The sequence below is a fragment of the Triturus cristatus genome, chromosome 8 (assembly GCF_964204655.1).
Source record: "Triturus cristatus chromosome 8, aTriCri1.1, whole genome shotgun sequence".
NCBI lineage: Eukaryota > Metazoa > Chordata > Amphibia > Caudata > Salamandridae > Triturus > Triturus cristatus.
This window is the reverse complement of record NC_140591.1, coordinates 385788710-385813123: the sequence shown is the minus strand read 5'-3', so window position 1 is coordinate 385813123 and position 24414 is coordinate 385788710. Positions and strand designations below refer to the sequence as shown.

The window sequence follows — 24414 nt, the reverse complement described above, 5'->3', positions numbered from 1 at the left end:
GATTGCATGTCTTTGCATCCTCCCATATTAGCTACATGTTCTATTACAACATGCTGTGCTTGACTACCCTAGGGGTAGGTTGACCTTTTACAAATACCCTCAAAAACATACATGCACTCCCAAAAAACCATGCAGAGGATAAATATATTTTGCAACACTAATTCCAAAAGCATATTAATATTTTTTACTGTCTGTTAAATGGCAATAGATTTTAGATGTTAAGCTAAGCACAATGAGGTCTATAGAGCAACATATAATCTAAGAAAAACGTTAATGTATGCGTTTGCTTGTGTATACCTTGCTAGATAGCTGGGGAACAGGGAACATAAGTATGAGCCAAGAGGGTCTCTTACTAATGTTCAAATTGCCCCAAGCACATGCTTGACATAAGAGTTAATACATTTTATTTGGGGATCATTTGTGAATTCTTGGCCTTTTTTCAAATATTTTTTTAGGCATATTAAATCATACAAATAGAAAGATATGTTTAAAAAATATATTTTTGATTTACCAATAACAAACAAAACCCTTAGTAGGCTATTTCAAATACAAATGGCACACCCATATATTGAATAGACAAATACAAGGGCATAGTAGTGCATGGATATGAAATGTGTGTCTTATATAAAATACAAACCTCCTGTAAATCACTGAAAAGGTGCGCATAAAGTTCTACGGTGGTAGAACATCTGTGCAAAATGTGTCCTTCGGCTGATTTCCACATATTTATCTGTGTGTTATGGGAAAGATTTACACAATGCCTTTAGCACATTAAAACTATTGCAAATTAAAAAGTGACACAATTTCTAACTATGTGTTGTCATAAGAAATATTCAGAATGCTTTATTGTTCTTTGAGTTTCAATGGAATAGGATCTTGCTATACAACATGACAGTTGCAGAAAACACTCTGGATACAAAACAGCTCAATTTAAATGGAATTTCCAATTTGTAACTATTAATCAAAAATGGAGTGTAGGTTCCAAAAACTGGATAACGCCATTGTCTTTTTTTCTTCCTCGTCAACAGCATTTGGCACATTTAAATCTCATGAATTAACTGTTCCTAACATATTTTTGGAACCAACTACTATCTACATAGCACATGTTGTGCAACAGTACTGCACATTTATTCAATTATGCCTTGGGCCATTTGTTCTTTATGAACCATTTGTATTTTGAACATACTAGAATGTATAATTTATGTGTGCAAGCCAGATTTGGTTCAAAGACTAGGCAAGTTCCCTATTTGTGGAATGTATATTTTCAAGGTTAGGGATATTGTAGACGTCTTGTCCATCTGCAATCAGTGTGCACTGATATCTTCTGTATTCTCCTCAGAAGACTTTCCTTAGAAAGGTTTTATGGAATAGCAATGCATGAACCACATGCCTGTATTAAATAAGACCCTTCACTTTTTATAAAATGGATTCGTACAGCTTTACACAAAGGTCAATCCAAATTGAAGTCCTTTACATTTCTCTTGATATTAGAGATCTTCAGGACTCTCTGCGTGTAGCATATAGTATCATCCACCTTTCTCAGGAAATCTGTGATGGCATTGTTAATGACTAATTACTTTAAATCCCTAACCTTTAGCCCCTACTGTTGATCAACTTAGCTCAGATAATTTGCAAAAACTATATTAACAAAATGGTTCCCATTAAGGGTCAGTGTTTATTTTGATGCCTTCCCATTTATACATCCATATCTTTACTAGATTAAGTTTATTTTCAGTAACTCTTTAAGTATTGGAATCTCTGCACTAAATGAAATCTGCAATGTAAGTCTGAATATAGAAATGGAAATAGACAGATATTGTTATTTTCTTTTTTCTTCACATAGAAAACCTTTTCCCCTCACACCACTGTGCCAAAATGCTAGTCTTCTTTATATTTTCACAAATAGTCAGCTCCTTATATGCTTGGTTCATTCATCTGTAGAATCATATTAAATATTGCAACGGCATGTCTCGTGGTGCAGTAGTCAGTGCTGTTTGGCAGAGGAAATATTCACTGTTCGTTCTTTAGCAAATGTTGATAACACACAAAATAGATTTTTGCTGCTGAAAATAAACAGCACCGTCTCAGAGAAAAGTGGACCAATATAGCATTGAGGTTAAAGTAACCTAAATGTATTTGATCTCCATTTTGTTTTTGTAAACAAATAATACAAAACTATGCAAGTTAGGACCAATATACTCTTGATGTCATTCATACCCTTGTATCCATTTATTACTGCAAAAGTATCTTTTCATTTATTGAAAACATGCACTAATTAGTAACATCATTCCATGTAAATATATGCAAAGTTTGTTATTCTGAATCAAGCTATACATTTGAATGAATGGTTTGAAACATATTCAGTTGTGGATCTAAATTAGAGTGGAAGAAGCTTGGGGAACTGGGCTTAATATCTGCATTGCACAAGAGGCCCTCTATGCTGCGAGAACATCTATTTGTACGCCATTAGCTATGCTGATATGATGTTTAAGATTTTATTCACTGCAATAATAATCATTTTGGTTGATCAAAGAATTATGTAATATACTTTATTGCCACCTCTCTGCAAGCAAGTAAACTCATGTTTACCCCATCTTTCTAATACTAGCTTCGGACCTAATATTTAAATTAATGGGCTTGTTTGAAGGGAGATATTGACTTGCCTATCCAATGTTTGACATTCAAATAGTTTGTTAAACCTGTACTTATTTAATGTTATCTAACATAAACTGAATAAAATAGAATTCTTGCGATCAAAGTCAATACCATCAGAGTCAACATTATCATCTACATTTTTCTATAGTCACATGCATAAAGTAGGACTTTTATTTCATGATTCAATGACACTCTTTCTTTGTATTGATTATACAAGGAGTCTATCTATAGTAAGACTTTTAGGATTAGTAAAATAGGAGACAAGACCTTACCTCCTCATCTAGTCATCATGCTTAATCACTGGGTTTGCCACGTTCATCCATTTTCAGAAAACAGGGCTTCCATTCATCCCTATATGAATTCAGGATGAATGTGGCACACCCAATGATGAAGCATGCCACCTAGGGTGGTGGGTGAGGGTTTCCCTCATATTTTTTAAAACCTGTGTGTGAGAAATCAGGTTCTTATGAACTCATGTTAATACCGCAAAGGATAATCATGTCCTGATTGCCAGTCTGTTCATAAAACAGATACTTAGGAGAAAGCAGTCAGGGTTGGGCCACTACTGTCATTCCTCCTTCCTTTCATAAAGTATTAGGATTAGTAAATGAAACACATTTGCTATGCTTTTCAGTCTTCAATTCTGCAAATAGTTTTTTGCAATGCCCAATGACACATTTTTTCCCACAGTACTTTTAAAATTCAAATTCTTAAACTAATTCCCCCATACCAATTAACATGATCAGTGGAAAGATAAAGAGAGGTTGCAATCATTATTTAGTGAGGGGTGTGTAAAATTGGCATCTTTTTCTTTTGCATAATTGCATGAAATTTCAGAAAGAAAATTTAAAATTGTGCAAAATAACATGAAATGTTAATATGACATTTAGATCTATTTTAGAGAACAACATTAATTTCATCAATTTTGAATGTCAGGATGCATTTGACTCCAAAGAAAGCTCAATTAGGGAATGTGCTTTGAACAACGTATGTTAGTGTTCTGTTTGTTCACATTGTTTCTATGCTCCCATGATAGGATTTTTACCAGAACAAACTTGAAATTATGCCAGAAAAGGACGTAATTTTGGGAATTTTGTTTAACAAACTAACATGAAGTGCTGAAATTTACGCAAGATTACGCAGGTGTAACAACATTTTTACCCAGGTTTATTTATAACCCCATGTATTGCAACACGTTTCTTCTTTATGTACATTCTGAAACCCATACCGGAATTAGGCAGGATGTCAGGCACACCATGTGCACTTGACTTTATTCATTACAATGATGAGTTAACAGGCAACCACTGTTCTTTGACACAACAAGCTGTTGTCTATTTCAAGTATATACTTCATCTAAAAATGAAAGTGAATCTCAAATGCATGTGGTTATGTTCAATTATTTGGGTTTGTGACATATCAAATGAGCACTAGGGTACATACTGCCTTTCTCAAACAGTACAAAAAATGTAAGTGTTCTATTAATGTTGGTCAGAACGCATGTATTTTTAAAATGTTTTGAAAGATGCACTCCTATCTTAGCATCCCTCAAATAAGGAGGACAGGTCCATCCAGCTTACAAAGAAAATACAAATTTAACAGCTACTAATAATTCCTGTTTTATTGTTTTAGATCCACAAACAAGGAGAGTACAACCCAACGTCAGACGGATACCAGGTATAGGATACTTTAAATGCATATATGTATCTATGCTACATATATGCATATATATATTTATATGTGTGTGTACTCACAAACACACATGCATAAATATATAGTCCAATGCCATTTATATGATACACACACAATATGCCATATGTCACTTTATAACATGCCAGATAAAAGAATTGTGATCTAATCACAAATTTAGCAGATCAAAACAGAAGTTTAGAGGCAGAAAAATAAATATTTAGCAGCATTTCAGCAGTAAATAATTTTTCTTTCTTTTTTTCAAATATTGACACCAGCAGTTTCCGCCACCTACCCACAGGAGGAGGGCCCAAACTCTTTTTTCTTTGAAAACAAAAACATGTGTTTCTCCCAGGGCCCACAGCACAGTGCTCCTCACCTCTCCCGTAAACCTTTAGCAGTCATACCATCCGCTTTCAGCCCATGGATGGCGAGAGTGCTCGGGGAGGGGAGCACAGAAACTGCATCTTGCCAGGCCGACACAAACTTACCTGCTCTTTGGTGTCTCAGTCCAAGCAGCAGCAGTGTTCTCTTTTTCTTCTTCTGTCTTCTTTCTTCCCTTCTTTCTTATATCTTCCTTCTTCCCTTCTGTTTGCTGTCATCTTCTGGTCTTCTACTGTCTTCTCTTCTTTGTAGGAGGCTTATTCCATTGGCCCACAGGCAGGTGAATGTGATAGAGCAACAGGCAGGTGAGTAAAGAACCAACTCAGCTGTCCACTGACTCCCTCCTTTTATTTGGCTTAGCTGTCAATGCCAATACAAAGAGGGGTCGCATTCTTTGAATTTTGAGGGCACTTCTGTAAAATGTCACAGGTTTTTCACAAAACTGCCAATATAGCGAGTTTTTTAAAATCACTAAATCACTAAATCCTTGAAGGTCTGCCTAGTAATACGTTATTTACAGCAACTGTACTAATAAACAGACATCCACACATTGCTTATTAAAATCCAAAGGTCAAATTACATATTATTACTGAGGTACAGCAATGTTGGCATCAATCAAACAAAGATTGCCCATTACAATATCTTTGTACAAGGAAGCAAGACTGTTAGTAGTCAGGAAGCCTCTTCGATGTGGTTTTACTTCGCTGCACAAATGTAACCTCTTTGTTTAAATACCTTAAACAAAACACAAAAAAACAAATGCACAAGAAAAATCACAGATGCTCTCATTATGAGTGTCCTGGTAAATTGTGACCTCTGCAAAAACATCAGTTTGTGCAGGGACCCCAAGTTTGAGTTTGTCCATCTTTTCCAATGCCCGGAGTTAAATTTCACCAGGTCGCATCACCTGCAATGTAATAGATAAAAAACAAACCTTTCGCTTTTTCAAGTCACAGTCCTGGGATATGGGACTTTAATGGTGCTGCACAAACATTCGCATTTTAACCCCCGTGAGGATTAGAAAAACCTGCGAAAGGAGTTACTTACTGGCCCCATTAAATTCTGATCTTGGGGCTATCAACATTTATCGGGCCAAAAATATTACGTATTCTGGATTATGCTACTCGTAATGAGGTTGTATGGCATAAACCATGTATGCAAATGACCCAGTTATACTATACCATTTATTGCTATTGTTGTGGTTACATTCTGATCAACTTGATTCTTTGCTAGTTATTGCAATCTGGACATTTGCATACACACAGCATATGCTCGAGTGTCACCCTTTTACTTTCCTCACATAGCTGGACATTTCCATATACACTACATATTGACAAATAATAGATTTTTTCACAACTTATTTATCTATTATATAACACATGAGAATGTGGATAATTGCACAGATAGCCCACACAAATCTTACATAAACAGAAGGACAGCTGAATAAGAATCTATGTAAATGACCTTGGTTTGATGGTAATGTAGGCTTAGAATTCTACTAACTACAGATGATTTTTCTATCTCAATTTATATTCCAAATTTTAATGTTAACATATGATACATTAGGTACATAGGGATTTGCAAATGTATGTTCTCTATGTAACCTTGCAGCCTAAAATGCTAATTTAGACTTTTTTTTCCATTAACTAATTTTTACTTGATGTTGTAGCCAACAAGCAATAGCAAGTCCATCGACTTAAACATTACAGACAGTGTTTATTGACTCTGCACTTATATCATACTCTATTTTAGATGTGATTTATTGGCATTGCTCCAATTTCTTTAGAGCATAGTTAAAACCACAGAAGCTGAATTTTTGGAGATAATTCTGAGAATTTTATCATCCTAACAAGCGATGATAAAGAAGATCGTTTATCATTTTTTCCTTAATATTCAACAGCAGCAATTGAATAGAAATATACAAGAATTCTAAACTAAAGACACATAGCATGTCTAGATAGCTGTAAGTCAGTGAGATGAAATGGCAAACATATAATTATGCTTCCTCTATTACTAAAAAGAAATGAGAAAACCAGGTTGAGAAACCTAAACTGATCCAAGTTGAGGCCAGTCAATCACGCATGAGTGTTCTGCAAGCAAAGAAACCTTTCCATCATCAATGATAACCTTAGTTTTGATGTCTATGTTGATATCAGCTGTGTGAGGACAGTCAAAGGATGATGATAGAGACAATGGTTGCTTTTGAAAGTCAAGCATGACAGATGAATTGTTCACACAAATTTTCTAACTTTATAAATCAAGGTCCATGACATCACTAATCATTGATTTTAAACTGGTATGCTTATGCCAAACTTGAGTCACGTACATTCCAATGGCAAATTATGAATGTTGCTCTGCGCTTCTGACATATAGGGGCCTATCACGATAGCGGGCGGACTCACTGCATCTGGTCACCGGACCAACCGCCCATATTGCGGCAGTCCCGCCATGTACATTAGGATGCGCTCGCCACACTGGCGGGTGCATACTGCTTTTCTAACATTGAAGCAGGCGGTGCTGTCAGCAGCACCCGCCACAATGCCAGAAATGCATGTCGTGCATTTGCATGCAAACCATTACAGGCGTGGTGCCTGGCCCCTTGTGCATACAAATGCAGGGGGGTGCCATAGGTACACCCCATGTGCACCCTATCCCCCCAACACCCTGGGGTCCCTCAATGGGCCCCAAAAGCAAAGACCGCATGCCTTACCATGGCGGAAAGGCTGATCTCCACCAATATCCTAATATGGATGGCGGTGTCTTGCAGACACCGCCACCATATTATACATGTTTTCAGCCCGGTCGATGAGTCGACTGGCGGAAAAGTGGCGGACGGTCTTTCCATCCGCCGCTGACCCGCCAGCCATCCTAATATGGCGGGGGGTCTTTCTGGTGTGGATGGCTGGCGGATCGCCCCCATCTGGCCGGCAGTTGTTACCGCCAGCCCGGCGGGGGCCAACTGCCCGCCATCCTAATAGGCCCCATAGTGTTGAAACTTCGAATAGCAAACAGACATTAGAGATTGCGTTTTTATTAATATGGTTTACTTGACTGTTGTATATTTTCCACAAAATTATTGAGATTTTTACTATAAAGTTGTATGCACTGTCCACACTCTTGTTTTGTGTTGATCACTACAAGTCACCATTCTTATGTAGTTTTTGTAGTATAATCCTGATTCTACAACATTGTTGTTCTAAACATAACAGCCATCTAGCAAATAAATAGGCATTTTTATCTTTATGCAGTCTGTCTCGTCTCAGTTTTTTACAGTACAATAATCTGTCATTTTAATATGCAATACCAGTTCATATTGACAATCCCTTTAAACTGTTTCCATTGGGAACATTGTCTCTATACAAGGACAAAGTTAGCCCCTTCCTTCAAATGCATAATATAATTGCATCACTTTACTACACTGTGGGATAGAATTATCATTCTTTCATGCAGTGAAACGCATGCCACCTTGCTGCGTGAAAGGGCAGGAATGTGCTATATTTACCATTCCTGTCCTCTCCTAGCGCTGGAACAGTTTTGGCTGCCTAGCACCAATGCAGGCACCTTTGCATCTCATTGCAAGGGTGCCTGCATTCTAGGCAGGATTATGGGACACCTTCCTGCACAAAAACAATCCTGAGAGGCATTTTCCTCTTTCTATGTGTGCTGTATAAGGTAGCACACGTAGAAAGGGTTCACTGACAATATATCGAAACCATGAATTTTGTGATACCAAAATATTGTGTCAAAAATATCGATCACAAAATACTAATTTTTTATACATATAATGGTAAGTACAAAACTATTGAAAAAAATATCGTTATACACTAATATCGGAAAAATATATACAAAATGTAATTATATATATGTATTTTTAAAGTAGTAAATAGTGAATATTTTAACTTGTAACATTAATAGAATGTTAATTTAACATATTTACATATTATTTCAAAATATATATGTATATATTGATATGCATACATATCAATGAAAACTAAAATTAGAAATATTCATTATCATTTATATTATAATGTTTTCAAAATGTATTAATGTATATATGTATGTTTAAACATACAAATACAAATAAAACATAAAAGCTATAACAAATAAAGTTGAAAATACTTTAAAAACATTACAATTTAATTATACATAAAAAGTAAACAAAAGGAAAAAATATAAAATTACATACACAAACAAATATTAATACACATTGAACTATACTAACAAAATGATTACATTTTAGAAATAATAACTATACTATTCCCCCTGTAGTGGATGCAACAGTAGGGAAAGCATTGGACAGAGGAGGGGTAAAAACTACTATTCCCATCCCCGTCTGTGCAAAAGTAGGAGAAGCGTTGAACTTCGGAGAGGTAACATGTACTATTCCTACTTCCGTCGGTGCAACAGTAGGGAAAGCGTTAGCCTAAAGAGGGGTAAAATATAATATTCCCACTCCAGACGGTGCGACAACAGGGAAAGCATTGGACTCAGGAAGTGTAAAATGTACTATTCCCACTCCAGTCATTGCAATAGTAGAAAAAGCACTGGACTCAGGAGGGGTAAAATTACCCATTCAAACTCCAATATGTGCAACAGTAAGGAAAGAGCTGGATTGCAAAGGAGTAAAATTTACTATTCACACTCCAGTCGGTGTGACAGTAGGGAAAGCGTAGGACTCAGGAGGGGATCATTTACTATACGCACTCCAGTCACTGCAGCAATAGGGAAAGCTTTGGACTCAGGAGGGGTAAAATGTACTATTCCCACTCCAGTCGGTGCAACAATAGGGAAAGCATTGGATCAGGAGGCCTAAAATTTAGTATTCCCACATAAATCGGTGCAACAATAGGGAACATCTTGGACTCCAGATGGGTGAAATTTACTATTCTAACTCCAGTTGGTGTAACAGTAGGGAAAGCACTTGACTCAGGAGGAGTAACATTTACAATTCCAACTCCAATATGTGCAACTGTAGGCAAAAAGCGCCGAATTGCAAAGGGGTAATATGTATTATTCCCACTCCTGTGCAACAGTAGGGAAAGCGTTGGATTCTGGAGGGGTAAACCTTACTATTCACACTTCAGTCAGTGCAGCAGTAGGGAGAGTAATTCACCTCAAACACATTCCATATTTTAAAACATGTATTGAATGAACTAAAAAAAAATGAATAATACAAAAAAGTTATATATATATATATTATTTATTTAGACAATGTACATAATTATACTTTTTTTTTAAATAATTATTATTAAATAAAATATGTCACTCATTAATTATTTAATTAAATTACCACACTATACTCCCACATACCTAGTAGCCTAAATTTAAAATATAATTAGAATACAAATGTGTAACACAATTATCATATCAGGTATTATATAAAATAATTTGTAATAAATGAACAATTAATTGTTAATTATTGGTTAAATATCTTCCCACCCTATCCCCCTTAAATCACAACACACACCTAATATATAACACAAAAAATATATTTACTAAATAATTTACATATTTATAAATAAATTACACATTTTAATTACATTTAATTAATGTATTTACTTCATTAAATTCCTACCTTATACCCCTACAAACCCAACAACCCATACATAAAATATAACTACCAAAACATAATAATTACACAACTTACATAATTAATTATCAATTAAGTAATAATGAATTAGTTATTTCTTAATTACCTACCCACCCTATACCCTACAAACCCAACAACCCACACCTAAATTACAACTTAAAAAAATAACAGACTTAATTATCAAATAGTTAATTAATAATTCATCTATTATTACTCACTTAACTACCCACCCTTTGTCCCTACAAACCCAATAACCCACACCTAAAACATGACTTTAAAAAACTAATAATTACACAATTTATATAATCAATTAAATAGTTCGCTCATAATTAATGAAAAATAATTATTAATTAGTTATACTTAATTTACTTCCCACCCTATACCCCTAGAACGCTCACAACCAGCACTACAAATTGCTATAAGAAATTTAATAAAAATGATAAATAACTTAAAACTACAAACTATATTAAAAACATTAACAATAATTATACTAACAATATGTAATGTATACAATTACAATATTATTTAAAACACAACGTTTTTTTACAATTGTTATTGCAAATTATATTACTCACCTTAAAAATCGATATTTTTGTCAACGATACTCCTGCATCTTGATATTTTTGACATTATATTAAAAAACTTGATAATAGTGTCATTCCATATTATGACTCTATATTTTGTCTGAATTCAATAGAAAGAGGTAAAAAAGAGGGTAAATAAAGATATTTTATCTCGTTCCACCTCACCTGGGGAGGCACAGCATGTTGAGGCATTCCAGGTATACCATTAATGATAAATCTGAGAATGTGCCAAAATCCATAGGTGGATGCATGGAAACACCCACCTTCCACCCATGGAACGTCTCCCTCCCACTGAGTAATGCAAGGCCGCTATTTGTGCCGCTTTGCGCTACTCTAGATTTATTGAGCCATGCAGGGCCATGCAAGGTGACCTTGCGTGGGTTGATAAATCACTCCTAAGTTTTGCCTCGTCTATGCATCCGCTCACCTGGCACAAGGGCCACGCAAAGCCTTGATAAACTTGGGTCAATATGTCTAAGGGCCTGATGACGAGTTGCTCAGTTAATTTGAATCCGTTTGTGAATCTCTGTTTATGCACGGGTGAGAATTACGAGGTTAGTTTTATTTAACGCAACTAATAATTATCAGAGCCTGTGAATGACTTAACCTTAGTTAAATTTCGGCAAGTCCAACGTGCCGAATTTTAATGGGGAAAAAGCATACTGCATTTAAACTATCATGATCATGCAGATTTTGGTGCTTTAAACACCAAAATCCAAGTGTTAATCCCAAGAAACTTTTAAATAACACACCCCGTGGCATCGCTTTTTATCAGGTTTGATAAATAGCACCTGCACTCATAATCAGTGGTGGCTGCTATTTAACGGCAGTAGACCACGGGGGAATGATTTTTTTTTTTTAAATCACTTGCCTGTGTGTCACCGCCTCTCGGTCCTCTTCGCCCGCCTCCAGGACTCCGGGGCTGGAAGCAGGAACAGGAAGCACCCAGGCTTCCATGCTTACCGAAGCCAATCACAATGCTGCAATGCAGCATTTTGATTGGTCTGAGTGCCGTGATTCGGTGCTCAGACAGGAACAGGGAGCCAGGGCATGTTCTCTACCCAGGCTGTAAGGCGGCCTGGGTGGAGAACATACAAAGTGTGCAGGACGGTCAAACCATCATGATCACTTAAGAGAGTGAAAACCACTCCTCCTCCTGTTCCTCTGTGAGAGCCCAGACCCGCCCCTCCCCTACACAGCTGAGCAACAAAGGAAAAAGATTTTAAGTTGTGCAAGCGTTTATGTTGCCAAGACATACATTTGTATTTTCCTTGCTAGCTTCTGATGGACATTAACAGCCAATAATTCCGTCTGCACCACAACATACATTTGTGCTTAAAATTTGCAGATGCAGTGTATGGTATCAGTGCAATATACAAGAAATGGATGCATGTCTGGATAGGGACAGCACCATTGACTCACCAAACAAATGCAACTATGGGGCCAACACTGTGGGATAATTTCTAAGACTTCCACTTCGAGGTGTACAGCTTGCATGGATAAACGTTCTTGACATTCCCCTAGATGTACACATGCAAGCTTGGTGATTCCATTGATTTATTTATCACGTTTGGAGGGGTTTAGCAGGTTGACATAATTCTTGAGCATGCATGACAGCATGGCTGCTTGAGAAGAAAAGAGGCCTAAGTGTCAAAGCAAGGGTGTTAGCACGTTGCCACACCACAACATTGGTAGGGGGTTAGGGAATGGGATTTCTCAGTGGGTGCAAATAGTTTTCCCATGGAGAAAAAAGTTCTAAAATGTAATTGCGCTTTTGGGATTATTAATGTGTGGATAAATATACACCATGAAAATGTACACATACATAATTGGTAAAAAAACTATTATTGAGCAAAATAATTCCACAACTACTGGAAATCTGTGACTATTGCTGATTTTTAGGTAAAAAAGGTCAAATGACTTGAAAGCAGTGCAGAGGAACATATACGTTACAAATGCCAATACCTCAGGAATACCACTTTACCAAGTGCATTGTTTCTTCAGTAGCATCCAAATGCTGTCAAAAAATGGTTTGCTCATCCCCGAGGTCTGCCTTCAAGAATGGATGGGCTATGTTTCATTTGTCTCATTCATCTGTGAAATAAACACACTGTTCTCTATATTGTCAGGGCAGGAGGGTCTGATAGATTTCATAACTCTCCCTCTGTTTCTCCCTCTTTGACACTGCGATTCCCTCCTACCTCTCTCTGGCTTCCTCTTCCCATATATCTTTTCAGTCGTTCCCTTTGACCCTTTCTCACATGCTTTCATATTCTGCTAACTGATTTTATTAATCTCTCTACCTTCTTTCCCTACTTTCTTGCCTCATTTTTACGCATTCTTCACCATCTCTCCGTCATTCTCTCTCATCACTGTCTCTCTTTCTCTGATACTCCTCCCTTTCTATCTCAAATTCGAAATAAATGATAGTTGATTCGGCAAGCAAATGCATACTATTGTTGCTATAAGTATTGTGACATCCTGTTGCATAACAACTATACAGCATACCCCATATCAGATTGTGCAAAAATAAATTTCAGTTTTTGGAACAAACATAGGCACATACATTTACATCTATTTTAACAGCCACGTTCAGCATTGAATTTTGTGTTTAAACTACTTCTCAAATGCAACAGAACTTCCACCTGCAGCCATTATTCTTCGGTTACTTTGGGTAGTCATTTCCTTTTTGAAGAGCTTCGAATAATATAGTTTCTAATAACTTTAACTCTGACTTTATAGCACAAAAAGCCTCCTGCATATTTTCCAGTCAAACTGGTTGTAGACTATTGACCTTTCAAAGTTCCCAAAAACTGTTTTTATGTCAACCTGTGTCAGTCTAAAGTTTGAACTTGTTATGTCTGTACTTGGTAAGTGTTCGTATTTCATGTTTTGTTGTGGAAGAGGGTAGGTAGTTTACTCATCTGTACTGTCTGTTAAGTGTACTGTAACCTCCAGCTTGGCATTCCTTGCTACCTGCCCTTCACACTGATTTATTGTCATTTTATGAGTTTATGTATTAACTTAGTTATTCGTGTCTGACTTTGAGCTAGAGTGGGGATAGGTTTTTACTGAATAGTAAGGGCCTGATTACAATGTCATCAGGCTTGCGTCCGACCGACACCGCTGCGGACTGAAACCGCCCGACCATAGGTCGGCTGTTCTGCTCGCAGATTTTGGATGCGACTGCCCTATGTGTAGTCGTCAACATCCATTTTACAATTGTAGCTTGTGCAGCAGACTGAAAAGGCTCACAGCACAACCTACAATTGTAAAATTTACATTTTTGAACATCCCTGCACTGTGTGGCAGGCAGCATGCGGTGTTGCAGGGATGGTTAGGGGGCCGGCCCCAAAGCGGGGACCCCCAAAGTTACTTTCCAACAGCCTTTCCATGTCGGCCTTTCCATCTGTGTGGTAAAGTGACATCATAATTCTGCGGCTGGCTCTGCCGTCATTATGGGGTTATGATGGCTTCCTCCGCTCCGACGGGCTGAAGGGCAGCGGAATCCCCTGGCGGGTTTCCCTCCGACTGACGGTATTGTAATATGGTGGTCGAAGGGAAACCATTGACGTCGGGCGGAAAGCTTCTGACAAGCTGTCGGATGGCTTTCCGTCCTACATCGCTATGTCTTTAATGGTGCGGGTGGTTTTCAGGTGATGTGGCTTTCCATACAGTATGCTGCCTTTTCTGGACATAGGTAAATGTCTTTTCAAGCCTGCAGTTTAATGGTTAAGTTTAATGCCATGTTTCATAAGTATATTTGTGGTGAGAGTAAACTATCTGGTCACGTAGAGCATTATGCAATTCGTCTGCATGTAGTATAGAAAAAAGTACCCATTTGGTAGAAAGGTTCTGTACTGTATATTACTGATTTTATGTGTACTGATACAAAGATCTACCTCGTTTTTTGCAGCTCCTGTATTAAGAAGGAGAGTGAGAAAAACTCGCCATCCATCCAAACCCCGTGAAACACACGCTGCAGTCGATGCTGCATAATTTAAAGAACGTGCACAATGAGAGTACTAACCACTATGGGATCACGTGGACAATTCTAAGCTCTAAAACGAAACATCATTTTTATAAGGAAAATATAGATAAGAACTGAAACGTGGGACTTTTGAAAAATAAACAAGGCATATCAATGTTTAAATTGGGAATGTCGCTGAACGAAAAACATCGCTACAGTTAGCTGAATGTCGACAAGCAGACATTTGACGGTTTGAGAGGGAAGCTTCGGGGGGAAAAGGAACACCTGCATCGAGGGTAAATGTAGCACTTGTAATGCCGTGCAAATTCGTCTGCATGACTGCAAACATGCCCGGGTACCTTTAAAGCAACACTCTACCAGGAGCACCAGCAATGCCCTTCACAGACTGAACATTTATAATGTGCAATATCTCTCATAGGTGTCGCTGTTAGAGTCACATTTTCGAGTGGCTGTTCTGCTACTGGACGTCTATTTCCAATTTAAAGGGAACTTTCTAGAAGAAACATGTGACTTTATGGGCGATCTATAGGCTGTTTACAAAGCGTGGTTATGTTTATTGTAAGGGTTCTAGATGATGCCAAAGAACGCACACTTTAAAAACCATGAACTATTATCGCTTTTCGAAGCTTAAGCCATTGACTTGTTAGTACTTAAGTGGCTAACAATGCATGCAAGCAGTTCTGTCTGCATGGAAATGAAATGTAAAGCTAATAATTGGTGCTAGGTATGACAGCTTTTATATAAAATGCTTTGCTACTTTCTGGTATGTCTTAACATGGGTTCGTTGTAAATTATGACTTTTTAAATTCATGTTTGTATACATAAAATGATAGAATCATTTGCTTTGCTGCACTTGGTTTTGTCTCAAATGTTGCAATGCAACTGTCTGGAAGAGGAAAGTACGTTAGTTACATGCCCCGGCCTTATGTTTGAGGCTGGAAGGCTAAAAACAACTTAGTATCTGTGCCTTTATACCTCTGTTTTGGAATCAAATACTCAATAAAACATTTGGAAAGAGTAAACATTTGCTCTCTTTCTTTATTTTATTTACAGAACATTGTGTATGTGTGTGTTAGTGTGTGTGTGTGACTGGGAGGAGAATGAATGTGTGTATGGTGTATATGTGTGTGTATGTCTGCATGCGTGTGAGTGTGTATGTATGTGTGTCTCGTCAAAGCTGACCAGATTCCATGGGTAACGGAGAACACGTTGCTTGTGAAAAGCCACTACACTGGAAAATTGGTGCTAAAAAACGGTTTATATCCTACCTTCCTGCAACAGTCCCAATTATAGTGTTAATAGACTTATAGGTTACTGCATACCAGGATGAGAAAAGGATTTGTTATTTTCGGCCAATCAACTTCTTATAAATGAGGAGGCTGGGCATATCCTATTCTACTCCAATGCATCAATATAAGGTTTACGTTTTATGCGCAAGGAGGTCGGAGGAGGGTAGGTTGAGTGGCAATGTCCTGCGACAACCCTAAGAGGGTCATTAGGATAGCGGGTTATCCGCCAGGCAAAAACCACCACCCGCAAAGCAATATCCCCCCGCCACATTACAATGGCAGGGGGGACCCCGGCGGACGGAAAGACCGTCCGCCGGTTTTCCGCCGGTAGGCAATCTGCCCGAATGCCTACCGGGCGGAAAAGCTGTTAACATGGTGGTGCCGTTGCCGCCATGGAAAGGCAGGTGGTTCTCGCCATTGGGGTCCGTAGCGGGCCCCCAGGGATTCTGGGGGGTGGGGGGTGCACATGGGGGGTACCTATGGTACCCCACTGCAGTTCCATGCACAACATGGCAGGCACCGCGCGGTGCCTGCAATGTTGTGCATGGAACAGAACGACATGCCTTCTTGGCATTGCGGCGGGTGGTGCTGAGAGCACCACCCGCCGCAAGGTCAAGTATGCAGGATGCGCCCGCCAGTGTGGTGGGTGCATCCTAATGTCACCAACTGGACCCCCGCACCAATGGCTTGTGGTCCCATTCTACGATAGGATGGCGGGTGGACAAAGTCTGCCCGCCATCCTAATGGTGCCCTAAGCATCTCATAGTTTCACTGGGACCCTCCGACTTGCCTAAGGGGTTATTTCCTGCTCACCTCTGGGTGGAATCATTTTGCTGCAACCATTCAGGTGCAGTATTGTACTTACTGAGTGGCCACCCTTTTCTAGAAAGGAGGTCCCCTGCCCCAAAGGGGGTAAAAATGTACTGTTCTTTTGGTCCTGATGAAATGCCGACTACCCTTATGGGAATTCAGGCATGAAACATGTCCACATCACTTTATTTACAGCTGTCAAGGTACATTGTTACTGAAGGATAGCACCACTGTTTTTGCTTAGTCCTGGTACCCCTACCCAATAAAAATATTTTTTTGTTGGGCACCTGAGTCTGTTTTAGACGCATTTCACTGTTCACCAAACACACTTCTGCACAGTCCCCTCTCATGCATTCACCTAATGAGCATATGCAGATCAAAAGATCTCAGATAAAGAGCCCCCAGGCCTGTCAGGCATTGCAGTGCCGGCCAGACAAGGAGCATCCAATAATGAAGCATGACACCCCAACAAGTGTGTGAGAGCATTAAGACCTAACCCCTTGATCCCCCTGTGACCAAATTGGCCAGCTTTGTGATTTTTACACCCTTGCGTTCACTATGCTTACGAGGAACAATTTCTACCTTGATGGTTAATCAAGTAACATGACCATCTCAGAGCCATCCCCTCAGTTCTTATTTTGTGTGTAACTTCGTAAAGAGAATGGGGGAATTAAGTTTGAAATCTGACGCCATGATTAGAGATGTGACTTTACCTCTAGATCTCTCCCCCATGGAATATATGCTGGTCTCTGCAAACGTCCAGAGAAGCAGAGATTCGGGCTCTACTCACAGATGTTGCATCTGTACCATAGACCACGCTTCAGGTCGTTGACATTCTTGGCAGCGTCCTGCTTCAGCATCTCTGGGGATGGAGTATGCCGCCCAAGGGATTGAGACTGCAGCAAGAGAGGATGGAAGTGCCGCAGACAAAGGGGCAGACAGGCCCAAAAATGGAACGAGGCAGTTCGGGGGTTATAAAACCCATGCTGAACATCCACATGGATGATGATGCCTCCCTGCCAGTGAACAGGAAGGCTTCTAACAAGGGAGACCAGCATCAAGAACAGCGAGGGTCACCTTCCCAGCAGGCAATCACTGAATACTTTTGCTCAGCCACATTGTAACCCAGGTTGGGGGCTCAGAAAGCCCTAGATTGCAGAAGGCAAGTGGATGCTGGCAGTGGGAAGGTGAGTGGGGGTCACCCTGATTGCTCTGCACTGATTGTTAATCAGGCCGGATCTGTTGAAACCTCTCTGCTGCAGCGGAAAGAAGTGAATAAGGAGAATCAGAAAAGTCTGGAGGGAGAGACGGAGGGTTTATTGGACCACAAGACTACAGTATATGCAATCAAATAGGTCAGTGTAGGGGACCCGCCTGCTGCAGGGTTTCCCCCAAATGCAGCAGCAGTAAATATGAACTCTGCTTGGTCTGCTGCTCTGGTCCAACTGGATAAAACTGTGAGGGAATCAGCGAGGGAAGCAGGGAAGGAACCAGCAGGGCTGCACCCTCCTGAAATAGTATCTCTGGCCACTGCTTACCCACTTCTGTCAAATATCTACAGCCCTCAAATGCCCCATCAAGCTCATGTTTTATCTATCCCCCAGAGAGAATTGAGCCCAAATATTCATCAGATAAAAGTTGTAGGTAACAAGGTGGACTACCCCGAACACGGGGATAAGTTATTTTTGCTCACTGATGGGTCAGATTCCCCCAGGTCAAGCACCAGTGAGCTGGAAAAAGACCTGCTATCTGCAGCACCAGGGGCTTTTGAAGCCTCGGAGGCTAGTTCAAGTAGTACACTCAATGATCCATGTAGTACTGCCAAGCTGAAGAAGAAGCATCAGGGAAAAAGTTGAGAGGAGGAAGTTTCAAAATCAGGATTGAAGGGCAGAATAAATCTCCAGTAGCTTGAGCTTTGAAATGGGACTATTCTGCTACAAGGCAAGTTTATCCGGAAGACCCCATGGCACATAAGAACTCACCCCCATGAAAAATGATTACCATGCCCCAGTTGTTGGAGGGAAACCCTCACTGGCCCATCTCTCCCTGTGCTGCATCACTGCTCAACTTCCTCACCATTTGTCTGAGTGCTTTCTCCTGCTTTTGCCTCGTTTTTTACTGCTTTCTCCTTCCTTTCCCAAATTTTTCTAGGTGCGTTCTCCTGCCTCATTTAACTGCTTTCTGCTTCCTTTCCCTCGTTGTTCTGGATGCTTTCTCCTGCTTGTGCCTATTGTTTACTGCTTTCTCCTTCCTTTCCCCTGTTTTTCTGAGTGCTTTCTCCTGCTTCTCCCTTGTTTTTTTTACTGCTTTCTCCTTCCTTTCTCTGATTTTTCAGAGTGCTTTTTCCTGCTGCTGCCCCTTTTTTACTGCTTTCTCCTTCCTTTCCCCCATTATTCTGAGTGCTCTCTCCTACTTTTGCCTTTGTTTTTCACTGCTTACATAGTTGTTCGAATGAGCAGAGCACTGCATAGCTGATAGCAACTCCAGCGCCTTCCTCATGGGTGATTTGCCGTGCTTTATAAATCCTTAATAATTGATTGACTTATATTGGTCTTATATATAACTCCAAAAAACAACCTCAGGATGAGACCCGCAATGAGTGCCGCAGAGCCCGTCTTGACACTGAGAAACTTCAAGGGGCCATCAGGAAAGTCAACAAGATCTTTGCTGAGATAGGAGAGTGGATTTCCTCCTTTGGAAGAGCAAGCCACAATGCTGAAACAAGATGTCGGGGCTCTTGTGGTCAATCTGAAACACAGCAAGCTCAGATGTCCGACCTGATGTGGAAGATGGAGGACTTTGTAAATAGACAGCGCAGAAATAACTTAGGATTCTTGGGCCTTGAAGAGGGAATTGAAGGTAGTGATATCAGGGCCTTCATGCTGAACCTCCTGAGAGGGGCCTTTCTTGAACTTACTACATGGAACTGGGACCTGGAAGTTCAGTGCATGCATCACTTTCCTCGAATACTCCAAAAAATATTAGATGGGCAGGTTGATAGACATTGAGTGGTACTGGTTTACTTTGGAAGCTTTCTGTTGTGACAGGCAATTTTAGCAAAAGCCCGCCCTGATGTCAAACGGAGCTTCTCTGGACAATCTCTTTTTTTATTAGTCCATATTTTCACCTCAATACAGGGTAGAGAAGATGGCTGCTCAAGTAGCTTATTAATTCATGTCAGGATTTGGGAGGAGAAGCTTTTGTGCTAAGCCCAGCTCGCCTAAAGATTGTTTTTAATGGCAAAGTGCGGACATTCTCTGTGGAGATTAAAGCTTCAGAGTACTTGATAGATAGGTCATATGGTTTTCTGGGGGAGGGTGAAAAAAAGGGAATGGGGCTCTGCTTGCTTCTATTTGTTTCTATACTGTCGTTCAGCAGAGCTTGTTCAGGGGTCTGTGGGCTGGGGGTGGAGGAGTGGGTGGGAGGGATAGGGCAATACTGGAGGAGAGGTGATAATACTTTAAGAGCCATTGTAGCTTACGGCGGTGAAACAGGTTTTCAAGTGAAATTCAGGAGCTTAGCACTACTGTACCACTTTTGGAACAAGGAGTGTGAGTAAGATACGGATAGTTTCCGTTAACATCTGTGGGCTGAATGATAAATGTAAGAGGAGAAAGGTGGTCCAAGATTTAAAAGTATTGCAGGCAGACATACTTTATTTGCAAGAGACACATAGAGAATCGAGGAAACATTTGCTTCAAACTACTGGCCTCAACCTAGTTGGTTGTACAACTCAGGGGGTAAGGATCCTAGGGGGTTGCTATTATGGCTCGTGGGAATATTTGCAAATTCAACCATACAAAATCAGATACGTTTGGAAGATGGGTGATCACTGAGTGTCAGCATGCAAATGGTTGTTTTATCCTAGGATCGTCGTATGGGTCAGTAGTTGATGGCCTGTCAGTCTTTGACTGGTTAAATAGTGAACTTGCACTCTGGCCAGCTCCAATAGTAATTTGTGGGGACTTTAATTTTAATGGAAGCAGGGGTGACTAGAGAAAGGGGCACGCTTATACTCAGGTTGAAAGCCAATAGTTTTAGGGTCCTTGATCCATATAGGGAATTACCATGGGCTGACCGATGCTTGGAAAACGCTTGAAGCCCTAGATCCAGAGTACACTTATTATTCTGCCCCACATAGATCTAATGCCCGTTTGGACTATATTTTTCTCTTACACGTCCTTTTACACAGATCTAAGATTGAAAAATTTCCCATGATCATGTTTTACCATAACCTGCTAATTTTGAGGTTAGCTGGAACTGTACGTTTGAACCTGCACTAGTCTCAGATGAAAACTATATCCAGCATATGAATGGCTAGATCTTGGACTTTTGGGAGTTTAATTGAGGGTGCGCATCATTGGGGGCACTGTGTGATGCCTTCAAGGCTGGAGTATGTGGGGAAACTCTTAGCTTTGGCTTAAATCACCAAAAGAACGAAAAGAATGAAAAGCAACTGCTCATAGAGGAATATAGGGCCTTGAGGGAGCCAAAACTCAGTTAATCTTAGTGACCTCCAAAGGGTGTGATATTGAGAGTACTCAACACAAGTTAGCACAGGATAGGGCAGTGATTACTGATATCTCAGGAAGAAAAGCCACTGATAAATACAAAAGGGAGTGCTATATATAGCAAGCAGTTGGGGCACTTGTTGGCGGTCCAAACCAGGCAAAAAACACACAGTCTGAAATAACGGAGATAAGGGACTCTAATAAAGCCCTGTCTCCGACGTTGATGGAATTCAGGAGGTATTTTGGGGATTCTACGAGAGATTATATAAAGAAGAAAAGGAAGACTATAACTTAGAAGAAGATATAATACGCTTCCTTGACTTAGTTCCCTTTGGGCCTCATTCGAATGTCCTTGGGACCGCCACTGACAAGCCGCCGGTGGCAGTCACACCGACATCTATGTCATCAGTCCAAACGCTGGATTATGATTCCGGAGGTCTGAGCGAGTTAGGCTGGAGAAAGACTGTTGCCTCCGACAAGCTCAAGGAGCCAGTCAGGATGGCAGTTGGATTCCTAATCTCTACGATGTGGTGGTGCCTGCACAGGCCCTGGAGTAGAGGTTAGGATATCCCTTTCCGATGGCCTGCTCTGAATAGACTGCTGGAAAGCGACTTTGGGGGCCCCTAGTAAGGCCTTTGTCCCATGTGGGCATCCGCTACCAGGCCAGAGGGGGACATGTGGTGCCCCTCCAGACATCCATGCACTGTGTGCCAGGAACCACTTTATGCAATAGTTGTCATACCATGGGTCACATTGCGGTCACTGGGAGAGCCCAGATGCACAGAAACTAGCACAACAGAGTGAGTGACGGCGAAAGCAGGAACCCGGTCCGAGTTGTCCGTGCCCTGTCACAGCCAATGGGAAAGTACCAGCGTACCTTACATACAATTGGCAGCACGAGACGAGACCAAGCAAACACCAATGGCAGTGCTGATTAAGGAGGTGAAAAACAGCTGGGCCAATAAAATCAACAGAAGGAAATGTTCAAACATTTCACAACCAATGGCACAGCCAAAAAGAAAGTAAGAAACAACAACAGAGGCAGAGAATTTGAATGGGAATATAATGAGTAGGTGTCAGCACCGGTAAACTCCGGTATGCAGTGGTAGGCAGAGTTAGTGCTGAACTCAGAGGGGCAGATTTATGAGCCCCTTGCGCCACTTTTGCGTCACTTTTAACATGGGAAAAGTGACGCAAAAGTGGCGCAAGGGGCTCATAAATCTGCCCCAGAGTGTCGAAAACTCCACAAACTCCACAGGCTGAGCGGAGTTTGCCGCATACCCCCACTCCACATACAATTAAAAAGGTATTCTTTGTATATTTGACTAAACTTGATGGTTCATCCATACCTTGAATATTGCCACTCAACACAACTCTGAGTAGGCCCCATATATAATATTTGGACATAGAGCATGATTTGATGGCACTTATTCAAAATACATCAGTTATGGCATTACTTTTATATAACGTTTGCTTTCGCAGATAGAGAATATATTTATGTTTTTATATATATATTTGCGTTTGTAGATAGTGCAAACCTGTGGCCTAAGGGCATCAGAATGATTTACACGACCACCACCAGCTGTTTTAGGCATGGGGAGATAAAGTCAGGTCGAAGATTCAGGAAAGCTTTGCGTCTGTCAGCAGTGGCCTTAGAGTAATCCTGCGCAAAAAATAGCGTGGAGCCTGACCATGTGACACGCTGAAGAGCTTTGGCTGCCGCCAACACCTTTAGCAAATCCGTGTACTCTAAGAAATAGATAATGACCCCCCTCGGTCGCTGGGGAGAGGAACCAGCCGAAGGAGCGCGCCCTAGCCTGTGGGCTCGCTGGATGTTGAGCATAGTTCCGTCTGACAAGTGAAGGACTTTAGGGAGGAAAGTCTTAAAGAACGCAATGGGGTCACTCCCTTCAAGTCCCTCCCCCAGGCCAAAAATGCGGAGGTTGTTCCTCCGGTTGCGGTTTTCGAGGTCTTCAACCTGTTTCTGGAGGGTGGCAATTTGCGAGTGCATGACAGGAACCGTTTTAGTAGTGTCGATAAAAGTGGCAACATCATGTTCAACCGCTGTAAGCCTTGTATCGAGTTGTCCCCATTTGTCAGAGAGAGCTTGTAGTGTGGAATTTGTTTCCTCCATAAAGGGTCTGAGAGCTCTTATCTCATGTAGCAAAAGTTCCATGGAGATGTCCGAGGATGCTTTGGGAGGCGAGGGAGGGTCTTTTTTTAGCCTCTTCACGTTCGACTTGGCAGTTGTAGCGGGTGCAGAATCCATCTTCGAATGCTTGTCTTCTTCCTCAGATAACTGCGAATCTTCCAACTTGGAGAGTTGTGAGAATAAAGTAGAGTTTTTGATAAAAGAACGTGGCGGCAGGGACGGACTGGTATGAGCGCCCCGTGTCCTACCCATCAACTAGCAGGGCCAGTAGCAAGGCACGCCACGCAAAAAAGAAAACGGGAAAAAGAAGAAGCCATCGACTATGGTACACATTAGCTGGTCGTGAGGCAGCAAGCAGGGTGGAGGCGAGGACCAGAAATCATTTGCCAATACGGTTACCAGAAACCCCAATCCGCCAAAAAAGTGGTCATGAAGAGTAACAGCAGGAAATCTTCGTGGGCTACAGGCAAAAACTGTGCAGATCCAGCCAACAATGGGACGAATCATTACCTAAGATGGCGGCCACAGCTAGCATCCATGCAGGCTGAGGTAGAAACAGAGACAGCGACAGAAAAAAAACCCAGGAAAAACGGTCATTCGGACATCATGAGTGGAGGAGATATCGATTGCCACTAGAATTCTGTCCTTAGTTCGCCTTGTGGTGAAAGCTCGTGAAAGGAGAAGCCATTCCGCCGAAAAACAAAATGGCGGTCGCGCTGCTGCTGAGACGAGCAGACACTAATTACCTGACAAAGGCAAAGT

General features: G+C 40.6%; 1 protein-coding gene across 18 annotated transcripts in view; it reads left to right on the top strand.

Moving 5' to 3' along the window:
- Positions 1–15912, top strand: part of POSTN (periostin) — a 161137-nt gene extending 145225 nt beyond the window's left edge. For 9 of the 18 annotated variants that reach the window (XM_085621745.1, XM_085621748.1, XM_085621742.1 and 6 more), the window contains 2 exons: positions 4285–4329; positions 14816–15912. In XM_085621745.1, coding sequence (XP_085477871.1) covers positions 4285–4329; positions 14816–14898 — 128 coding nt within the window. In that variant the 3' untranslated portion in view covers positions 14899–15912. The remainder of the gene's footprint in view (positions 1–4284; positions 4330–14815) is intronic. The other 9 variants (XM_085621755.1, XM_085621752.1, XM_085621746.1 and 6 more) reach the window with 1 other exon arrangement.
- Positions 15913–24414: the final 8502 nt, after the last annotated feature.